General features: G+C 44.0%; 2 protein-coding genes across 2 annotated transcripts in view; one reads left to right on the top strand and one right to left on the bottom strand.

The window, feature by feature from the left end:
• The first annotated feature begins 3045 nt into the window (after positions 1–3045).
• Positions 3046–15281, top strand: LOC111862653 (pancreatic lipase-related protein 2). The gene is made up of 7 exons (XM_023848186.2): positions 3046–3151; positions 3958–4156; positions 4942–5093; positions 6824–7075; positions 10022–10213; positions 11079–11235; positions 14029–15281. Exons 1-7 carry the CDS (start codon positions 3094–3096, stop codon positions 14090–14092), a joined length of 1074 nt encoding a protein of 357 aa, XP_023703954.1. The 5' UTR covers positions 3046–3093; the 3' UTR covers positions 14093–15281.
• A 391-nt stretch (positions 15282–15672) lies between these two features.
• LOC111862650 overlaps positions 15673–22183 on the bottom strand; it is a 125324-nt gene continuing 118813 nt past the window's right edge. Inside the window, exon 15 of the mRNA XM_023848184.2 lies at positions 15673–19498. Within this exon, the coding sequence (XP_023703952.1) occupies positions 17390–19498 (2109 nt within the window). The 3' untranslated portion in view covers positions 15673–17389. The remainder of the gene's footprint in view (positions 19499–22183) is intronic.

Genomic DNA, 22183 nt, shown 5'->3' with positions numbered 1-22183 from the left:
AAACAAGACGGTAACAGTCGAGGAGCAATAAATATCTGGTCATGAGCCCCAGGAGGGTGCTCGATACCAAGACTTACTGACTGACTGACCGTCAGTCGCAATGTGACTTGGACTTGGAGGGGAACTCAGTACCTCCGTGTGGAGGCGGGGTCGAGTACCTCCGCCGTGGCCCTGCGAGTCGTGGGAGGAGACGAAAAGGGAAGTCTCAAATGGGAGACAGTAAAATATAGTCGCAAGTCCTAAGGGACTAGGACCCGAGAAAGACTGCGCTGTCAAGGGCCAGCAGCATATATAAAAGACAGACCCGTCTTCTCGTCAGAGAGGGCGCCCCAATAAACAAGACCGTAACGGTCAAGCAGTAATAAATATCTGGTCATGAGCCCCAGATGGGGCTCGACACCAAGACTTACTGACTGACTGACCGTCAGTCGCAATGTGACTTTGACTTTGAGTGGAACTAGTGGCGGAAGCAAGAGAAGTGGAACAAAGAATACAGAAGAATACAGGAGGTCGCCCTGTGAGGATGTAAAATGTGACTGGAAGATTTCATATGTAATATCTGTAGTGATTTGAAGTGACAGTTTCTGTACTGAGATCCGCTGCTAGGAGTCCACTAGTAGAGACGAAACGGTGAACTGAGCGTGTGTGTAAATCAGCTAGAGCACTGTATTTAAATATAATAGAGAGAGGAAGTGTGTAACCAGGTGCTACTAAATCCAGTCATCCGAACTAGAACCCGTCATTTCGTCACGCGTACCCTCCCTACACGTGATATATTTGGTGTCAGAAGTTGGCAGCTCGGAGAGTTTTGGATTCTTCAGCAGTGGTTACACAGTAAATACGGGACAACTAGCAACGCAGCCATAAACTCGCTACAATTGGTGACAATAGACTCACGTGATGGGTGGTACCCGCGACGAGAATGACGGGTTCTAGATTGGTTGATTGGATTTACTGGCACCTTGGTTACAATCTCTCTTAAGCACATTTAATTACAGCGCTATCTCTGGTTCCACACTTCGCAATTCACTGTTACACACACACACACACACACACACACACAAGTCCTCTCCTGAAATGCAATTAAAACAAAGGAACTAGCGCTTCAAACCACTTCAAATGCTACACGTGAATAAAGTCTTCTGCTCACACGCGACGAACTTACCGTGGCTGTCATCCACCGAGAACTCAACTGAATTCTCAGAGTCAAAGTCAAAGTCACAAGACTGACAGTTTGAGAAATCACACTTATAGTGTATTGTGATGTCCCGAATCCACTGGTTGGTCTGTGATTGGACTGCATATAATTCTGTGAACAATGAAACCACTACAGGTCTGCGACGCCCAAAACAACACTGTTCGCGTGAGGTACAGTCGCTCCGCGATTTCAAGGCCCCTGGTTCCGACTGCTTGTGAGATAGAGAGCCCCATCTGGGAAGCTACATCGTTATTTTAAACCCTGGACTAGGTATACAGCGGTCAGTGTGTGTTCCGTGGTGGAAAGAAGCAGCGAGGTCGGCAACCCTCCTAGGAAGCTTATAATGTAACTGTCGGCCAGTATTGTTTCCAGACGGACAGCGCTGAACGCTCGCACGGGAGGTGTACAGAGTCACTGAACGTAGCGGTGGGAAGGCGCCGGGAATGTCGGCGAAGAGATCAGCTATCCTGTTTGAAGAGTCTCGAGGTTTTTGTCAGTTCCTGTACTGTACAGGAAGACTGCCTCAAATTAGACCATGGCCGCTTCCCTCTCATCACTTACAATTCATTATTCATTAATCATCCTGCAATTCAAAACTGAACTGTGATGACGTGGACATAAACAACACAAGTAATCAAATATTTCGTTGAAGTTTTCGGATATTAAACTGACTAATATTGGACATTTTCCATTGTCTTGTACTGGTTAAGGAAAGACGGTGCTCTGCAACCGCCTACACATTTCGGTAGCTGACTGAGTCAAGGTGAAAGTGGAATATCTGGGACTTGATTAGCCGAACATGTAAAGTTGCGTGATATCTGGAGAGGTGACGTGATGCTCCCATGCTATCGTAGCGTGATTACGAATCAAGTGGGAAGGCGCACCCGCGCCCGCACATGAGAGAAAAGCGAAAGTCATGACATCCTCACGGCACATTTACGCGGTATGTCACTAAATATACAATTGAAGGCAGTGATGGTGAGGTGTAATAACATACAAAGTCAGTCTCCCTTCCTCATCCAACTATTTATTACCTCCAACAATGGAAAGAGTAACGAGTGCACACCGACAGTCCGTGCCGCTATGTTCCACTGTTGCAGACGAGAGGCAGCAAACGGATTTCCTCCTGTCCCCTTCAATGCCCACAGCTTTCGGCAATGTCAAATCACGCAGAACGTTACAGGCACCGAATTGCAAATTGAAACAAGTTCGTCTGCTGGTAAGCACATGGCACTTGCAAACGCAGGGGCCATTCCCCGCGTTACGCCTGTGTTTCACGTGCCTTGTGCAAACAAGGCGAGAAGTGACAATTCCGGGGCTGAAATATAAGGGGGAAGGGGGTTACGATGGGCTCGGCAAGTTGTTCATATGGAATTCTGGTGAGGAACTTGTTGAAAAAACGGAACTTGGAAGAACGAGAAAGAAATGGGAGGATAACACTGCAAGTAATCTCAGTAAGAGAGAGAGTGATGGTGTGAGTTAGAAAGAACAGGCTCAGGATCGTGTTCAGTGGCGGGACACCTTCTCGTGTTAGGGGTGTTAAACTTTCGGCTAAGTAACACACAGAGCTGGGTTCTCTGGGCATTGACTCACACCACTGCTCTCTGCTTACGGCAACATTCTGTAAATTCCCCATGACTTCACAGTTGCAAAAAAAAAAACAGCAGCAGAATATCTCCTGGCACTCTTTTATCTATGACATTAATTGTGTAGTCAGAGAGGCGGTGGGTGCCGCTAGCATTGATTGCGGAATCAATGCACTACTTATTTAACATATCAAATACAGATAAATATAATTGCATCATACTAATATCAATAATTATTTGCGTTTTACGAACATAATAGGGTGTATATAAAACGCGGAGTGGTCCCACGAGACTGCAAGCAGTTCAACGATGTCGGGCAAGTACAGCTGCGTTCTACTGGCGGCCGCCCTTCTGGCCACGGCAAACGGTAAGACTCTTCATTTCTTTCATCTATTTACTTCTGAAATTAAGTAAGGAGCGCACCAAGCTGATGGCCTTACTTCAGTAACATGCATAATGCTACAAGAACCTGAGCAGTGTTCATTAACCTGGGTGTGCAAGGAAATGCAGGTCCCCCTGATATTTTCTAAACAATTTTGCTGTAGCTTAATTGTTTTCAAAACATTTATACAATGGTTGAGACAGAGATGACAAGAAAACGACTATCCCAAAGGATTTAGGCATCAAAATCAACTTTTGGGCGCAAGGGGTAAGAAATGGTCGCCCATGAAAAACTGGGTGCTTCCCGCATAGCCAAACTCTCGGCTTTTGTGTTATCTCCTTATCGACTGACTAACATCCAGGCCGCGCTGTTCACACTTTTCCAAATTAGTGTCCGCTGTCCAACAACGGCCTCTTCCTTTCGTCCAGCGATGGTACGAGATCTTGTCGCGACTTGTGCCATTGAAGGAAGCCCAGTATCCTCCAGCTGGTAAGAGCAACATGCCGGACGCACGAACTTAGGAGGTGGGGACGACATCAGCGCCACACATTATGCATGGCAACATGCCTAACATATGCGGAAAATACTTAGTGATATCTGTAAACCTGTTTAGCTTTCGAATGTAGTGTAGAGGAACCCGCCCTTACATAGACCGTCTGACTGAGCCGTGCCGTAGCTCGGAGGCCGGTTCCGGTCGACACACTGGTGGGTTTCCACTCCCGTTATCATCTTGCCATCCGACACTGAGCCGTCTGAGTTCCTGACAGTTGCATATACTGCGATGTCCGCAGGCAGGGGCACCACGATCAGCTTCTTGCCAGCTGACATCCACCAGCCTGAGGGTGTTCACTACTTCGCGGGAATACCGTGGATGATGATACCAGGCGACGAAGGAGTGTCCCATCTCGCCATCTTCGCCGAAACGTCACCGCCGGTCACCAGAGACGCCAGAGACATAGCTGATGATGTAATATTCAATCTGTACACGAAGTGAGTAGATCTCAATGCTCGTTACACATTAACGGGCTTTAGAGTTGCAAGCCGCATGGTCTTGTCGACCCCTGTAGCTGTAGCAACCTGTGTCAAGTGGAGGTCATCTCAGGGCCATAAAGCCGTTCGCAGTTTTGCCTATTATTCGAAGCCGAAAACTTTCATTTGAACGTCGGTAGACAATCCTTTCTCTTTCTTTTTCAGACACATTGGTCCGTAATAAACTCCGACTGCATAGGGTTATTCGTGGACATTTGTCTGTATTACACAAATCTATTGCAGATTTTTATTTAAATTCAATTCCGCGTCTTGAAAATCTTCTAGCTATGCTAGTTCAGTATTCAACTGTTTCCCTCTTTCTACGCAATTCATATAGCAAACTTTCAACCATCCACACTACCACTGTGTATTCAGCTGTACTATGCAACGTGTTTCGGGCCAACCCGCGACCATCATCAGGTCATACAAGTTGGTACACTGTGGATATGATGGAGGCAACTGTCAATCGCTTTAAAATTTAGAATTAAGTATGTAATATATCCGATGATAAAGTTTTAAGTTAAAATGAATATTGCGCTTTCTGCCTTCCTCAGGTCGTCGAATCAATTCCACTTTAGTCTGTAATTCTCTAATTTTCTGCTCAATGAGAACAATGAAATTCGCCATGTATTCTCCATTTCTGTCCGCACCTGGCTCCCGCTGTGCGCAGACAGACTTGCGTTCAGCTGATTTTCAGATCTCTCACTGCGCATGTGTACACTCTTCGGTCTTTGTGTTTGCTCCAGCTCAAGAGGCGCCTCCACACCGTATACACTGCGGGTCAATGACACCGAAAACCTGCGGAAATCCGGATTTGATCCCACGATCCCAACGAAAATACTGGTCCATGGCTTCGCAGGTGACGGCGACAGTGCAAACATTATTAACAGCAAAGATGGTAGGTACGGTATTGGCGTTGCGATTATAAAGTGCCCCCTGATGGAACGTTGAAGAGCTCTGCTGAAATAGATGTCAGCGCTTAATCTCAGAGCAGTAGCGTCTGCAATCTCTCTTCGTACACAATTTCACGTTGGCCTGTTGGGCAACTTGTCGTACTCGCATTTTGCCCAGAAGTTAAATTACATTTCGCATGATCACCATGTTGGTTAGCATTAGACGAAATATTAGCCAACAAGCATGCGTACTTTTCATAGATTTCTAGCCATAGAATATTTCAGAGTCCAAAATTAAGTGATGTTACTTTCACGACAGCTCAACATTTCACGCTGGCTTAGTGACGACGAGGCAGTCAGAAGTACATAAGGCTGATGACCTCTGTACGAGTTCAGTGATCGAGACCAGATCTTTCTAAAGGGCCCAGATGAGTAGGAAATATTACTACCTTACGTGTGATGACGGTAACGAATCCGGTTTCCCAAATGCTGTGTCTCAAAAACCTGGTCTTTGGGGATACCCCAGAAAAAATAGGCCATCTTTCTGGAATACAACATCATTCGAAACAATTATATTTAGATGTTGTATCTGACAAATTTTACTCGGAATTTCTTCTACAGGAAATTCTGTCATAAAAATTGTTCTATATCTTAAAGATTCGTTCACTGTTCAGTTCTCTTGCGTACTGGCTTTCGGCCTCGATGTATTAACATGTTCCTGTGTCTTTCCTCCTTTCCCACATTAACCTCTCTACTAAGAGACGGGTTTTTATTAAATCTGGCATTAATATCATGCCACTAAATGTCATTCTACTTTTGGACTTTGTGATCACTTCCTATAAGAAAGCTCAATAAGGTGGCTGTCCAAATATTTGGCACTGGATCGTGAGACGTCGAGGCTGCTACATTGTCCAGACAATCGGTTCACAGATGATAGAAGGAAAAACTGATGTTAAGTGGACTTTGCAAGTATCCGTGGTTCGGAGTGGTTGTGAGTAGTCTCCATGTGTCTGGGAGCGCACTTGATGCATGTCATGAACGGCTTGGGTCTCTTTAAACACATCGAGGCTTTCCCCTTATAATATTGTAGCGCGTTGACCGTTACTGGGTAACGACCCTGAAACAAACGACGGAACATCTGTTACTAGGCGACGACTACAAGATACGCAAATACACCAGAGCCGTTACTGGACAAAGCCTTCGCAAAGAAATGAGTTGCCACGGAAACCTTCGAGCACAAGAATAAAAGGTGTTTTCTACGCTGTCCTTGCCGAGACAAGTTTACTAGTAAGTCAGTAGTCACTTTCAAAGGAGTCTGTGAAGGGAAGACTTAGTCGATGCAGTTGAAGAATCTCCCTTGTCAAGATCCGTAACCGGAAAACGACTAGTGACAGCAGACTGAAAAGATTTGGCGTATGCTGTAGTAATCTATAAAGTTCTGAAGTCACCGATCGTGCTATAATTAAGTGTAGTCACGAGTCGTTTGTTTCAGCGGTCACTAAACCCAATCTCCAATCCAAAATCTCGCTTATAGTCACTGATTCACGTGACAATATAAAGATGGGAACAACAGGTTCCTTCAGAAGGCCGTTCCTCCTTATGGTCTCACACGGTGTCACGCCCTTGTAGACCGCCATGTCAATATTCCTCTCTGCGGGAACCCCACCTCCCGTCACACGGGAAGACACTGCATCCTGTACAGGGACTATACAAACATTGTTGTCATGTATTGCAGCCTACCTGGCCAAGGGAAATTACAACATCATTGGCGTGGACTGGTCCGTCCTGTGTCCATCCCCCAACTACATCGCTGCTGCTCGGAACGCTGTTTTGACAGGAGAACTGACAGCGCAACTGGTGGAGTTCCTCGTGGCAGAGGCGGGCGCCCGGCTGCAGGATGTCCACATCATAGGCCACAGCTTGGGCGCCCAGGTCGCGGGTTTCGCAGGCAACAGCACCATTACGGGCAAGGTTGCCAGGATTACAGGTAGGCCTTGCCCCAGTCCTCGTTTCGAGCAGGTTAGTCGCCACTCTCTGCTGCCCATGTCTTCAATGTAGCCATCGTCGCCTACACCCGAACCATCCTTCCACACCATTCGATGCTATCACCGTCCTTTTAACTGCCCTTACGTTGAGCTCCACTTCTCACCGCTCACTTTGTTGGGCCCCTTACGTTCGGCAACACTTATGACTGCCTTTTGCCCGAGTTTTCGTCACTTGTTAGTTCTTTACCTGTATCCCTTCCTTTCCGGTGCTGCGGCTCACCTGCACCTCGTGTCTGGACGCGTCCGCTGGAGTTACTGCCCTCCTCTCTCTTCTCGTGGATGGCGAGAGTTCTTGGCCTGTATCCCTTCCTTCCGGTGCTGCGGCTCACCTGCACGTCGTGTCTGGACGCGTCCGCTGGAGTTACTGCCCTCCTCTCTCTTCTCGTGGATGGCGAGAGTTCTTGGCCTGTATCCCTTCCTTCCGGTGCTGCGGCTCACCTGCACGTCGTGTCTGGACGCGTCCGCTGGAGTTACTGCCCTCCTCTCTCTTCTCGTGGATGGCGAGAGTTCTTGGCCTGTATCCCTTCCTTCCGGTGCTGCGGCTCACCTGCACGTCGTGTCTGGACGCGTCCGCTGGAGTTACTGCCCTCCTCTCTCTTCTCGTGGATGGCGAGAGTTCTTGGCCTGTATCCCTTCCTTCCGGTGCTGCGGCTCACCTGCACGTCGTGTCTGGACGCGTCCGCTGGAGTTACTGCCCTCCTCTCTCTTCTCGTGGATGGCGAGAGTTCTTGGCCTGTATCCCTTCCTTCCGGTGCTGCGGCTCACCTGCACGTCGTGTCTGGACGCGTCCGCTGGAGTTACTGCCCTCCTCTCTCTTCTCGTGGATGGCGAGAGTTCTTGGCCTGTATCCCTTCCTTTCCGGTGCTGCGGCTCACCTGCATCTCGTGTCTGGACGCGTCCGCTGGAGTTACTGCCCTCCTCCCACTTCTCGTAGATGGCGAGACGTTAGGCGGGAAGGGAGGAATTGTCGTTGTTGGTGCTGGTAGGCGGGAGTTCGTTTCCTGTACTACCATTAGGTGTCTCGCAAGTAGGGAAAGACGGGAGTAGCTGGGTTCTGCTCTGTAATGGGTAGGGAAGAGTTCTTATCCCGGCGTCTTATACGGGCCTGACTCACGCAGGGTAGGAAGAACTTTGCACTACAATCACATACACCACTTCAGACTTTTGCACTTAGTAATTATTTAATTCACTTCCGCTCACTGAATACAACGGAAACTACTAGTAACACTTATTTGGATTTTAACTTATAATACTTTTACTGAAGGGACGTAGTTGTATTTTGTGTTTGACTTGGCCGAAAGTTGGATGAAGACTCCTTGAGGTGGAATGCACTCTCTCTGAATCCTGAGGTCCACGAAGTCCACGAACCCCAGACTCCAAGAGAAATCCACTCCTCCACTTTTGCCATTGGTTAAGTTTTCAAACTAGGAGGTTCCCTAAATTTGTGATTTTCCAATCAGGTTGCTCTGCTATGTCATTCTGCCAGTTGCTGACCTGACGCTAAGGTTGACAGCAACTTGATGCATTACGATCGGGGGATGAGGCTCCGGCCCTCCCACTTCTAAGTTATAGCTGTTCCAAGCGGTCAGCTCTCAAATTCTCAGACTTTCCGACTCTGCTGAAACTGCCAGAATTCCAGGAAATGTACGAGATGTTACTTCCTGTCCACATAGCAAAACTTGAACTATGTCACTTCTGCGTGTAAGAGTTGGCTATCTGCCGGATTCTTTTTGTATTTACGTGATATTAACTTAACATAGATTTAATTAATACAAAATAGTCCACCAAATTATGATGAACGGTTACAATGCTAAGTAAGAGGTGGAGCTTTACAGCATCGTTAAATAAGTACACGCACTTTGAAGGCCATGCCATGGAGAGTTGAAGAAATAATGGAGAGATATCTTATACTCACGGCTCTAATTTACTTGCTGAAAATACCTCGTATAACCTGTATTCAGAAATACGTGTGTCCGAGTATAAACATTCGGGATTGTGGACACTGCTTTAAAACGGGTCTGCATGCTGCAACACATACATAGGCAACTGTTCTCTCATTCTGCTTTGGAGTGTTACCCTCCGCGGTCCACGTCGCATGCATTAGAAGATTACAGAAACATAAACATTAATAACAATCATGGCCAGTTAGATTCTCCACTTTATTCCACTCTTGCAGCATCACCTCTCTACACCCTGAGGCCCCCCCCCAGAGGGGCAGGAGATCCCTGTGTCCATCTACATGTAACTGTAATGAGTAGCTGCAGGACAATTTATCAAATAAGTATGAGAATGCTGTGCGATAGAAGTAGCATGGCGGCCGCCCCGCGAGCCTCCAGAACACCAGAACACAATAAGATTATCGGCAACTGTGTCCATTCAAATTCTTAAGTCTACGGCCTGCAGTCTCCACGAGCGCTAAAACAATGATTATATTACTATTGACCTCTTTCTACCCCCAACGATTTCTACATGTTGAATGTGTTCAACAAACGTCTGAATTTCGCATCGTCGCCATGTTCGTAATTGTTAATATAAAGGAAATCTTGCATCTTAAAACAAATATTTTTGATTTAAGAATATTGCATGCTGCAACGATGCACCTGTTACTGACGTCACGTTGCCACATTTCTGAAAGACACAGTACCGCAAGAAGTTACAGGACCTTCAATTCTGTTGTGCTAGTGTCGCTCGCATCTCAGCCATACAGTTATGAAATAAAAAAAAAGTTCGAAAGTGATGGCGTTCACACCAGTCAGTCGTTCCCAAGTCTTGCGGACGGAGTGGTATATTCCTCATGGAATGTCCAAATGAAGCTAAACCTTGTACGTAGAGTAGCAACACTGCTCATCGGTCCCACCTTTCCCACATAAGCAGAGTTCCGTGTGCAGGTCTGGACGCGGCCTACCCGTTGTTCGGCAATGCGGAACCTGCTGGTCGCTTGGACGCTGGCGACGCTATCCTGGTGGACACTATCCATACATGCGGTGGCTCTGTAGGCTTCAGGGAGCCCTACGGTCACGTGGACTTTTTCCCGAACGGTGGGGACAGCCCGCAACCAGGATGCGACGGTGAGATCACGGGTGAGTACATGCTACGCTGTGTGGACACCGGCGCGGAAGCGCAGTAATGAGTAATTTACTGCTTCACTACCGATCAGAGTGGCCGCGCGGTCTGCTGCATGAACTGTCTTCGCCCGTTCGAACACTGGGGTCGTGGATTCGAATCCCACTCGATGCATTCATGGCTGTGTGACCAGACTGTCCTTTCCCATAGTACGCTGAAACGTGCTTCTGCCTCTTCCTGTAGTCTCCTCGAATGTCACTGCCTCTTCCTCTAGTCCCCTCGAACAGGTTTCCGTCTCTTCCTGTAGTCCCCTTTAGTATCATTGCCTCTTCCTCTAGTCCCCTAAAATATGTCACTGCCTCATTCTCCCGGCTTGACATCTCATCCATGGGTGCGCAGCTTCCGCAGTACATGTCGTAAGATTCACGATTGTCATAATGGCGAGTACAAATATTAGTCTTCCTAGATATGAAGCCATGTTTTCAGCGTGAAACTGGAGGCAGGAAGTTCCTCCGAAGGATTGTATTCTGTTTAGCAAACTACACCGTGTTACATCCTACAAAGTAGGCACAATAGATCACTGTGGTCGCGGTGCAAGGGCCAAGAAGGCCCTTACATTCTTATACATTCATACATCCTACAAAACTGAGTTGTCGAGGCAAATGAATCAATTAAGTCGTTTAAACTATCAGACAGCATCATCTTGACGGAAAAATGTGCCAGAAGCCAGCACCAAATGAGGCCGGCAGGATTATAGCAAAGCATTTGCCTCCTAAAACAAGGAAAATGTATTATTTTCATGATTTCTGTTGCATATAGGGACTCACTGGTGTCTCGACAAGGGACATTAGCATTAGGAAGCTGTGAACTGTCTTGTTTCAGGCGAGTGCAGCCACTCGAGGTCCCACCAGTACTTCACGCAGTCGATCAGAGTGGAGGACGCGTACCCGGCGGTGCTATGTCAGAGTCTCGAAGAGGCGGAGTCTGAGACCTGCGCGGGCCCGGCAAAAGCAAGAATGGGAGACGCCATAGAGTTTGAGTAAGTACAACACTGCTCTACATCACAGTAACCAAAGTTCGTCAGTCTTGCAAAATGACGTGTTGAAGCGCAGAGACAGAAGCCAGACGTGTTGACTTGTTCTCCTATCCAGGTGAGTTGCCGCGAGCGGTTACTCTTCTCATTTGTTACCGGTTTGAATCTAGGTTGGGACAACCGCCATCGTCATTGAAGCTTATCGTAGTTTCCGCCAGCCTCATCAGGCTGCTGTGAGGACTTCCACGTCCCTCCGAATTCATTATATTAACTGATTTTCCCAATATTAGTCGCTACGCAGTCTGAGTCACTCAGAAATCCCGTCGCAAACGACTAATCAAATAAAATGTTCCTTCGTACTGTTTTCATGGCGACTGCAGCAAATATTGCAGATATTTCTGCCGTAAAAATTACTCACGTTTCTACTATGTTCTCTGTTTTTGCCTCTGTGTATGTGTACATGTCTGTATATGCCATGTGGGAAAGCAGGTTTGTCTGTCTCTCTCTCCGCAAATCTTTGATCGATTCTGAACAGCAGAATTACGAATGGAGCGAAGTTTCTTGAAGTATGTGTTTTGAATGTATAGTTTTGAAGCAATGGCGGCAAGAGAAAGACTACGCATTCATGGTCTACATATTACACTCCTGAAAGGACCTGTCATTAAAGTCTGGAGATCTCCCAGCTTGTTCCTTGGTTCCAGAATTTTGCCCACAGGAAAATGACAAAAGTGGTGCAAATAAACGTTTCTTCAGAAGAACAATCCAACACAGACGCTGAAAAGAAATACGAAACTGTTGAAGCTTCGGCATGACATCGCGTAGGGGAGTTCTGGTGGGCTCCAATGAAATACGAAGTTTGTTGGTCACAATTCTAGCACCACCCACTGTCACCGGACTGAGATGCAGTCAAACTGAAGGGGCACTGTCAGCTCAACGCCGACCCACGCACGGGCTTAGTTCAGTCTAGTAGCCGATGAGACTTCCACTGCTTTTGTTCATCAAAAGTGACACTGATCTGACAGTGCCGGACAGATGAACGTGTGCCTCAACGGAGCAGATTCCTTCTTGAGAAGCTAATAGTGGATCAACCAGCTAAGAAATTACGCACGTTTTATGAAAACCGTAACTTCACTGCCGTGTTCACAACAGCCCGCTCGCTGTTGGGTCCTGACTTCAGACAGATGAACGAGTCTATGCCGTCACGCCAACTTATTTCAGATACATTTGATTCTTCTCACCTATGTATAGATCTCCCAGTGTTGTCCCTTCCTTTATGCTTTTCTATGTATATTTAGAGTACGTTTATGATCACTGACATGTTCTGCATGACCGTCCATCTTTTCATTCTCTCTCGTATGGACAAATATTTGGCGAGGAGTACAAGTTTTGATGCTCTTCATAACGTGGATTTCTCCAGTCGTATGTCTTACCTTTAAATATTCCCCTCTGTCCCCTATTCTTCCCCCAGCATGAAAGACTAGGTTTCACACTCATACAATTGAATTTTAATCTTCACTTTTGGAAGAAAAAACTTAATGATATAGGGTCAACGCATTCACTGCATTCATTGAGGTAACTGTATGGAACAACCCTCCTTGAGAATCTAATGAATGTATCCTCCACCATTTATGGAATCCGACAGTTCATTACCGCGTTCACAAGAGCCAGCAAGAAACATAATTGTATGCCAGCTGAATACTCACACCACACGTTTTAAAGACATTATCAACCAGCTTTTGTCCAAGGCTTCGGTTCTTTTGACTTTTTCCATATATAGGCCATGGAGAGAAGCCCCATGGATTGTGGGGCTGACAATGTTCAAGACATCCCACTCTGTCTCCAGCAACACATTGGCCTCTGTTAACCAACCTAAGTGTCTGTTGCCACCGGAGGCCATCATTACCAACATCGTGCTAAATGACTGGAGGGGAATATAGTGAAGCATCCTGGAGGGGGGGAGCATAACAGATTGAGGGAGATGCTTGGGGCTTCTCTTTGTACCCTCGTGATAGTTACACCACTGAACTACTCGTCATTCACATGACGCTGACAGGTGGACTTGTGGGGGCTGAGTGGGCCCCAGCAAGGTGCTGCCCCTGGGAGGGGGACATCCTGCAGTACAAGCTGGAACTGGCCGACCCATGGAGCCACTTCAACTCAAAAAGAGTAAACAGTAACCAACTGAGATAATGAATGAATGCCTTTATGTCTATACATCACGAACATAAGCGTGCCTCAGAACCTCAACACGAATGTCTGAGAACAGAAATATTGGATATTCGCTCACAGGGGAGACACCAACCCAGCAATCGTATGAAACTGACTTGACAACAGCAGTGCAGGTTAAAGTAAGCCAGGCTCATAAATGTTCAAGGCTACAGAATTTTAAAATTCAAATTGTGATTATGTTTTCACTACCTCAAAATATAGTGTTATTCATTCAGCTTTCTGGTTAACATTGTTGGTATAATTCCGTATGAAGATGGGACTATGAAACATGCTAACACATGTTCCTATGAAGCATTCTATTTATGAACGGAAAATTATTAACATGGACTCCGAGCGCAAAGCGTCTAATGTTTGAGAGCTTCAGGGCACTGACAGTAACATGCCACAAAATAGTCCAATGCTGCAAGCAAGAATGCCAGTAAACTGCACATTTTATACAAGTCTTGTATCTTCTCCAGACGCAACGTCATTGCCCTAAGTTCTTCCCAGAAGTTGTTCTTTTACATTGTGACTGCTTTGTTCGATTGATAACATGTAATGAATGAATTTTGTTTTTTTATAATGTTTCAGGGAGCACGGGCTGTACTACGTGCCTGTCACTAACATGAAGGAATTCAATGTGCTACAACACTGAATAGTACCAAGAAAGTTATCTGAGAAGTTCGAGTATAAAACCACAAGCCAGACATAATCAGAGTTGTATCATACCTTTAGAATATATAATAAAATATTTGTAACAGTATTAATGGCTTCTTCAGATAGAAACACTGAACCACTCATGTATTTTGGACACAAAACACAGATGTATATAGGAACAATTGAAAGAATGTCGTGGCTGATCCATAAAATCGCTGAAATCTTGTTTCATGCAACCACAAAAGTAATAAATATTGCAGCCAAACTAAGAGAAACCAAAGCTGGAGGCAACAAATTCCTCTAAAGTGTTAGTAACCACCTTCGACACTACATGCTGCACAACCCCCATACTGCTATAAAACTTTAAACCTCAAGCCTTCAAATGATTAATATTTAAACAATATTAAAATAGTTCAAAATGTGACAGAGGAAGGAGGCCTGGATGTGTGTAAAAACGTGCCAGATATCCAATGAAGCACATTGCAGAGGCACACAAGATGGACCTGAAACCATATTTGAAGGGCCAAAAAATGAACGGGAATTTCAGTTAGTCAAATTCAGGGAATAGATCTTCGGCTTTTCAGTGTGTCATCAACTACCAACTGCAGTGGTTACACAGCATCAAATAATATCAAAGGATGGTTGTGTTCAGAAAAGCTGAATGGACTCAGAGATGATCATGATGATTCATTTCAAGGTACCTCTTTTTATATTTTCCTGGAGGGACTAAGAAAAATCACAAAAGAACTTGAGTCAAGTTAGTACATATCCTGTCAAGATTCAAACCAGGTGCCTCCTAAGTGCAAGTCCAAATCACTAACACATGAGCCAACTTCTTCAGTATAACTTACTGTTACTGGTATGTGATGTTTTAATATTAACTATGACTTAATGTTTAATAAATGAAATACACCTTGTGTCTTCAAATCTCAATGTGTGTGTGTGCGCATGCATGTGTCATTTCATCTGCTAAGAATGCGCAGACTTAATTTAGTTATGAGCAATGAATTTGGAACTTTATCTCACTGCATTGAAAATGAATACAATTATGAGCTTATGAAACATTGGTATATAGAAGCAAAGTAACCGAACGGCCAAAGAAAACAAAAACAAAGTTCACACTGGCTGACTCCAAGACTGTTCACACAGTGTTGTTCAAGAATTGATGTTTATTTCTGCATCAAAAATCATCTGACAGACTCCATAAACAAAAAAAATAATACTTCACATAAATTTATACAGAAATAAAAGTTTTAACAAAATGTGTAACAGGAAGAGAGACCTCAAATAAATAAGACAGAATCACTTCAAGAACAGAGACAGAACACTGCAAAGTAAGATATTCTCAAGACATCATTAATACCAAAACTTTAATGACTAGTGGAAATCTAAACAAATTGACAGCTGCACAGGTATACACTATCTAACTAGCAACCATTTGCTTTGTAAATATGAGATGCTGCAACTGTGTCAAAACTAACAACCTTACATACATATATATAGTAAAAATCAGCTTTATATACTTATATCTTATAAAATGTATTCATTATAGCCATTTGTTGCATGCAGTTTGCCCAGTGCTGCCTGTACACTTACACGAGCATCAATTAACCAACTGCTGTTTCTCAGTTAACTCACTCTGACAGGACAAACTATAGTCTGCTTCTGTACAGGGATGAAAACTAGCTGATTCAAGCACATGACTGGATACAAAGGCTATATAACAAATGTATTAACAGCAAAATTACCACTCTTATCTAAGAATTACATTTCCTGCAGTCAAAATACTGAATGTAATTAGTTTCACTTCATATATTTACATTATTATAACATTCACAATAATTTAAATGAATATAAGAACTAATTGTTAAATGTTCTGAAATGGGTAGAGACACAATTCTTGTGAATCAGTAAGATCCATGTACAAATGATGCTTCAGTTTTGGCAGCAAAACTAGCTACATTGGTACATTTAAAAACTGCAGAATTTATCTTTCACAGCACAGTTTTATACATTTTTATCTGTGCACACTGTCAGGCTCATTATTACCTTTAATTTCAAGTCCCAGTCACATTTACCAATCAATCTTAGAATTAACCATTTCTAATTGCATCTGGAATATAGCAAGTGAACTTAAGTTATCAATAACATAATACTAACAGTCTTACAAGCTGCTCAATCCATTCAGGGTCATGATGTAAATATTTGCACCTATGCTAGGTGCACCTGACAGGTCAGCATACAATTATTTGTTGTGCAACATTTTAAATTCCTCATTCCTCTCCTGCACATCTTACCAACAAGCGGTAAAACCCCGAAGTTATGAGTAATGCCATCTCCTAGAACAACTTACAATGACATACCACCAAAACCACTAAAAACTTGCAGTCCATATTTTTTTATTGTTAAAATGTCTAACCTGACAACGTTGCTTGCACCACAAAATGCTGGACTGTGAAATGTTTAGCTGCAACCTTTATCACACCATGTGAGTTATCAAATAATGGCATGTATCATATTTAACACACAAAAGAAACAAATGAATACACATACATATTTTGAAAGTGTTCAATAATGGCTCAGGTATTCAAATGTGTAGAGCACATAAATTTTCGAAACAATATGCACACCAGGCCAAATACAAACAAGGAACTTACCAAGCTGCAAATGAAAACTTCCATCACTGTGTAAATCTGAACTCAGAACCTTCACAATTGAATGCAGGGGACCAAGACATCACGCAGACAGGCAACAAATGTTAATTATGTACATAACTGTGAATTCAGTTCCTGGTAATATCATAAAAAGCTGTGAAAAGACGTAATTATACTAGTGGTTTTTACAACTTCAGAAACTTGGTACTTGCAATAAATACAAACTCCAGATACTTACGTGGTTTCTAAATGACTAATAATATACTGTACACTCCCAACCACAGTCTGCTTGCTTCTAGGTTGTGCTTCATACAGACACCACTTCATGCCCAATATTTGCCTTGTATAAATATCCATTTCATTCTCTTCTGTGTAACACTGTAACAAAACTAACACACAACTACAGTATATTGTACAGTAAGTCTGAATGTTGAAACTCCATGCTTGACCAACTGTGTACTCTATTCACAATTCTGTCCAGCTGCCTCCACATTTGATTTTGTTCGTTTGTAAGTACACTGTTTAATGTGCACTTAATATGGGCTGTTAAGCAAATGGAACCACACTCACACAGAGAAAGAAAATAAAATCTTTGGTGGGGGGAAAGACTGTTGCTATTACCTCTCACAGACTGCATTGTTCTAACCATCAGATTCAGAAGGCATGTCTTCAGACCAACTGAGGTCCATGGCTGTGCTTGTAGCAGACTCAGACATCAACAGTAAGTGATACTGCTGCAGGCCTCCCCCTACTGATAACTTGTTCTGCTGCCCCGGTGTCACTTCTGTTACCCTCCCCACCCCTTCCTCCTCTTCTTGTTCCAGATTCTGGCAAGCACTTTCTATTTCTCCATCTTCAATTTCTGTCAGTCCCCTTGAAGGAACTGCCCTCAAATCAGATGAACTTCCTGAAGATGAGGTGGTTTCTTCCTCCTCTGAGCAGCTGTGTTCATCAGAAGTGGAATTCATTTCATCTACATTCTCATTTTCATCTTCGGATGTCTCTTCAGATATCATTGCCTCACCAGCAGAGTCCTTGGGGGGTGGAAGGGGCTGAGCTGCCAGGAGTGAAAGATCACCACTGGTGCTGCCTGGAAGGGGGGGCAGAGGAAGTACTTCTGGGTCTCCCAAATCCAAAGAATCTGAAGCTCCAGATGGATCTGTCACTTGTCTCCTATTTTGGCAACATGTCCGACTATGATCTTTCTGTGATCCATCTGAACTGCCACTTGATCCAGAAGATTTTGATGGTGAGTCTTCATCATTAGAATATTCTGACGTTCCTCTTTTCTTAGTACCATTGCTCACCCCACTGAAGTTATGAATAATTGAACTTGCATTCTGTGTGAAGTCCTCACAATTATCGTCGACACAAGTAGGATTTCCACAACGGTTCAAACAACTTTTGTTATTATTTGTAAGAACTGCCATGTCATTCTCACACTGAAGGCTTCCCACATCTGTGTAGGAATTCTGTAATGGAGTAGAAGTTTCGGGATTCCATGAGCCATAGTCAAGCCCCACATCTTCCACAGAATCAGTGGACACAGAGCGAGAACGGGATCGCCGGGAGGCAGTCAGTGGGATATTCCTCGAATGACTGCTGATACCGGATCTCGTAATAGCCGTGGCTGATGATGAAAGAGAAAGGGGCGAAGCCTTGTAGCGCTGACGTTTTGGTGGTGGCAAAGTTCTGGCATGAGCACACGATGGCACTGAAGACATAGGTGGCACACTGCCCCGGAAACTTCCTGCTCTGCGAACTAACCTGGATAGTAAGGCTTCTGGCGTTTCATCAATCTCTACAACCCATGACACAGAATCACTTTTCTCTACCACACCTTTTACTTTTGGTGAAGCAGGTGGTGATATTTCAAGATCTTCACCAAGGGCAGAGTGACTAGCCATGGCAGGGCCCACAGACAAATCTGAACTGCTTGAGTTATAAGATCTTCCGGCAGATAAAGGCCGTGGAGATGTCCTACTGACAAACATTTGATTACCAGTTGCAGTAATATCAGAGTCGGCCAGGGATTGTGCAGAGCCATGAGAACTTCTCCTACCATTGGTAGATGCAGCTTGCAGAGGGCCAGTCATGGAAGCTCCACTCAGAGCTGCTAGAGCATTCACTACTTCCAAATTCTGTTTCAACTTCCACTGCAGCTCCTCGTTGTGTAGTGACAATCTCTTACTCTGTTTTGATTCCTGGTGGAAAGATTCCATTAGCAGTCGGTTGTGTTCTGACAACTGTCTCTCAAGGTTAGTCTTCATTTGAAGTTGTACCTTCAAGTCCTCTACCTTGGCTTCAAGAGCTGCAACTCGCTGCAGAGCAGCAGGAAGTTCCTCCTGAGCCTCCCTGGTGAGAAGTGCGTTCTGTTTTCGTAATTCCTGAAGTTCTTCATGTCGCAAGTCAAGGACTGTTTGAAGGGATTCTACTTCATCCTGCAGCTTCTTACAGCGACCTGCAGTGACTTGCAACTTTGTATCCTTGTCTTTCTGCATGCTGTCCATAATCTTTCGTGACTGATCTTTGAGACCAGAATATTCTTCTTCAACATTAGCAAGCCTGTGTCTCAGCTCAGCTTCTCTCTGGAATGTATCAGTTTGCAGGCGGGCCAAAGCAGCCGCATGTTCATGGTGAACTTGCTCCAGGCAGCCTCTTCCATCTGCTGCCACACGCTCCAACTCCTCAGCATGCCGCTGTTGTGCACACGACAGCTCTTTCTCATAGCGGCCCTTCATCTCCAGCAGCTGCAGCAAATAAACAGTCTTACAATGTAAATACTTCTCAGTTGTGGCATCCTGTTGTACTGTACATGACACTAAGTAATAAGTTATAAACCCATCAATACAATAAGTATTCAACCATTTTTCTGTCGACTCTTGTCCCTTTGCTGGTTTCAATCCATCGTAAGGGTCATTATTAGATGGTTCAACACTACCTACAATGGAATCGATAACATGTTGTAATACATAGTTCTCAGCAAGGAATTCATAATTCTCTTAAACAGAGTCTGGTGTCTTAACCTGAGACTACCAAGCCCCCATTATCATCACACTTAAGCTGTACATTCCAGATAACAGTGCCAAAAAGAAAACTTGGTCTGCAAGAGACAAATAGGTTGTAAAGTGGAAGAAATTAAATATTGAAGAGCTTAAGAACCTTCTAGATTTGTTAGGGTCAGATCATGTAGCACAAATAGAGGGGAAAAAATACACAAAATATTCATTGAAACCCCTGACTGAGATAATGAAATACACTAGGGTTATTCAAATGAACCCCATTCATGGACAGTCCTGAGGAAGTAAGTACAGGCTGTTTTACATTAGTGCCCACAAGTATCTCTCTGCTGACAGATCCCCTTCACAAGGACCTGCCTGCACTGCTGCTAGAACCACTGCACCATAATGGGCTTGATGTCCTCATCCAACCCAAATCTGTGGTAATTCAGCATTTTCTTGTGGGGGCAGAACATGGCTGAATATGCGAACAGATTTCATTTGAACAACCCTCATAAACAGATAACTTATGATACAGGGTTCTCGTGCTGGATATGAAGTGTAGTTCGGTACAAGACGGAGGTAGCCAGTAGGTTTCTTGGAAACAGTGGTACTTATTTACCCGCTAACAAAGCGTCACACTCCAAAGTCTGCTATGTTCAGAAATGTATATCATAAAAACAAAAGCTGGTTACAATACATGAACTTGCAGAGGGCAAGATTCAGTGGTGGTCCTCGGTCGCAATGGTGATGAAACCTTCTTTCATTAACAATATTGAATTACTGAACTACGAGTATACCAAAAAAGTCTTCATTTGTAAGTTCAATGGAAACAGACACAGAGAAGGTTGAATGAGGAATCAATGTGTTTGGCATCACACAGTATCACAACAGTACAGAAGTTATTCACTTATTCACCACTTCATCACGTTATAGTTTCACAACAAGCAGCACAGTTCATGCAGGGAATTCTGCTTAAGCTGCCCCCAGCAGCTGTTTTGTTCAGTTATAGACTAGTGAGCACTGTATTACGTCACAGCGCCATATACATCAGAGCCAACAAATATTTTTTAACACAAGGAAGTGTTGGCAAAATTTTGTGTTGAAAGAGTTCTGAGCAGACCAGCAATTCACAATTTGGTGAATATCCCCAGATCAGCAGGACTGTTAATACAAAAGAAATCTAAATCATAACTGTCAAGTGCTTACTGATTTAGAAAATATAAGAGTCAGGCTTGAACATACACCTACAAAATCACTAACACATCTAGTTCAGGAGCCTGGGGGGTTAAACTCAAGTGCAAAAAGAGCAATGTAAGTGCTGTAGCTTAGGCCACATAAATCAACAGTAATCCAAGCTGAGCAATCCATTTCATTTTTACATTTGCTTTGTGCAGACAGTTCCCAAGGGTGACATCACTTTGGAAACTGACATTCCCTACTGATGAAGCATGGTTTCACTTACAGGGATACATAAATACATAAAATAGCCAGTACTGTAGTTTACAGAACCCACTTCTATCTAACCCATGAGGTCCAGGATTTCAGTTCCACCAAAGTTGATGTATGGTCTTGGTTCAGTACTCAGGCCTTTGGTATAAAGGTTCAAATATTTTGTTAAATTAATTTGTTATGAAATAAAATCATTATACCACAGGTAGTCACATATTTGTGGAGCACTGGGTATGGGGAGTGTTGCATCAAACTTTCTTAATGTTAAAACTGTTGGTTGAGTTTGTCTTGTATTTACTTTCCTTCTGGCTTGATGTGGGGTTGCCTTTTTGTGGAACTAGTTCTATATGGTTGAAGCCATAGCAAAGTTGTGCAGGGTCCATGTGGGGTTGTGGGTATTTAACAATGTAGAGTACTGAAAGACTGTTAACAATCCCCCCTTTTAATTCTGCGTGGGCACCAATGGTGGTGTGCTGTCTCTTTGTGTCTGTGTTGTTTGGATCTATGGGTGTCCATAATGATGCTGTGTATGGCTTGTGTGGAGCTGAGTATAAAGCTCAAGAAACTCAATGCATTCTGTGGAAAATGAATGTTCATTACAGTATTCCAAAGAGCTTCCAAAAGGCCTAATCTTGAGCCAAATGAACTCAGTAAAACTCTCCCCTGTCTTATTTTAAAAGATGTGTTTTTATATTATCATAAGTGGAGTGGCGTGGCGTGGTGGTGGAAGCAACGTCAGAAAGGAGCTCTGTAGTTTCTGCTAATCCTTTTTAGTATTAAGCAAGTTTAATAACTTCGATTACTTATTCTGATTAACCTAAGATTCTAGTTTATTCCTGTGATATTTGTCTTATAGCTTAGACATGTAATACTTAGAATCTGGTAACATTATAAACTTGTAACAGAGACAACAGATCCTCCATATTGATTTCAAGAAATTTGGCCCCGATAGAAAACAAATGTTGGCTATGACTGTAAGTGAAC

This window comes from Cryptotermes secundus, unplaced genomic scaffold (assembly GCF_002891405.2).
Source record: "Cryptotermes secundus unplaced genomic scaffold, Csec_1.0 scaffold5, whole genome shotgun sequence".
NCBI lineage: Eukaryota > Metazoa > Arthropoda > Insecta > Blattodea > Kalotermitidae > Cryptotermes > Cryptotermes secundus.
Note: the sequence above shows the minus strand (reverse complement) of the source record. Positions and strands in the feature narration are given on the sequence as shown.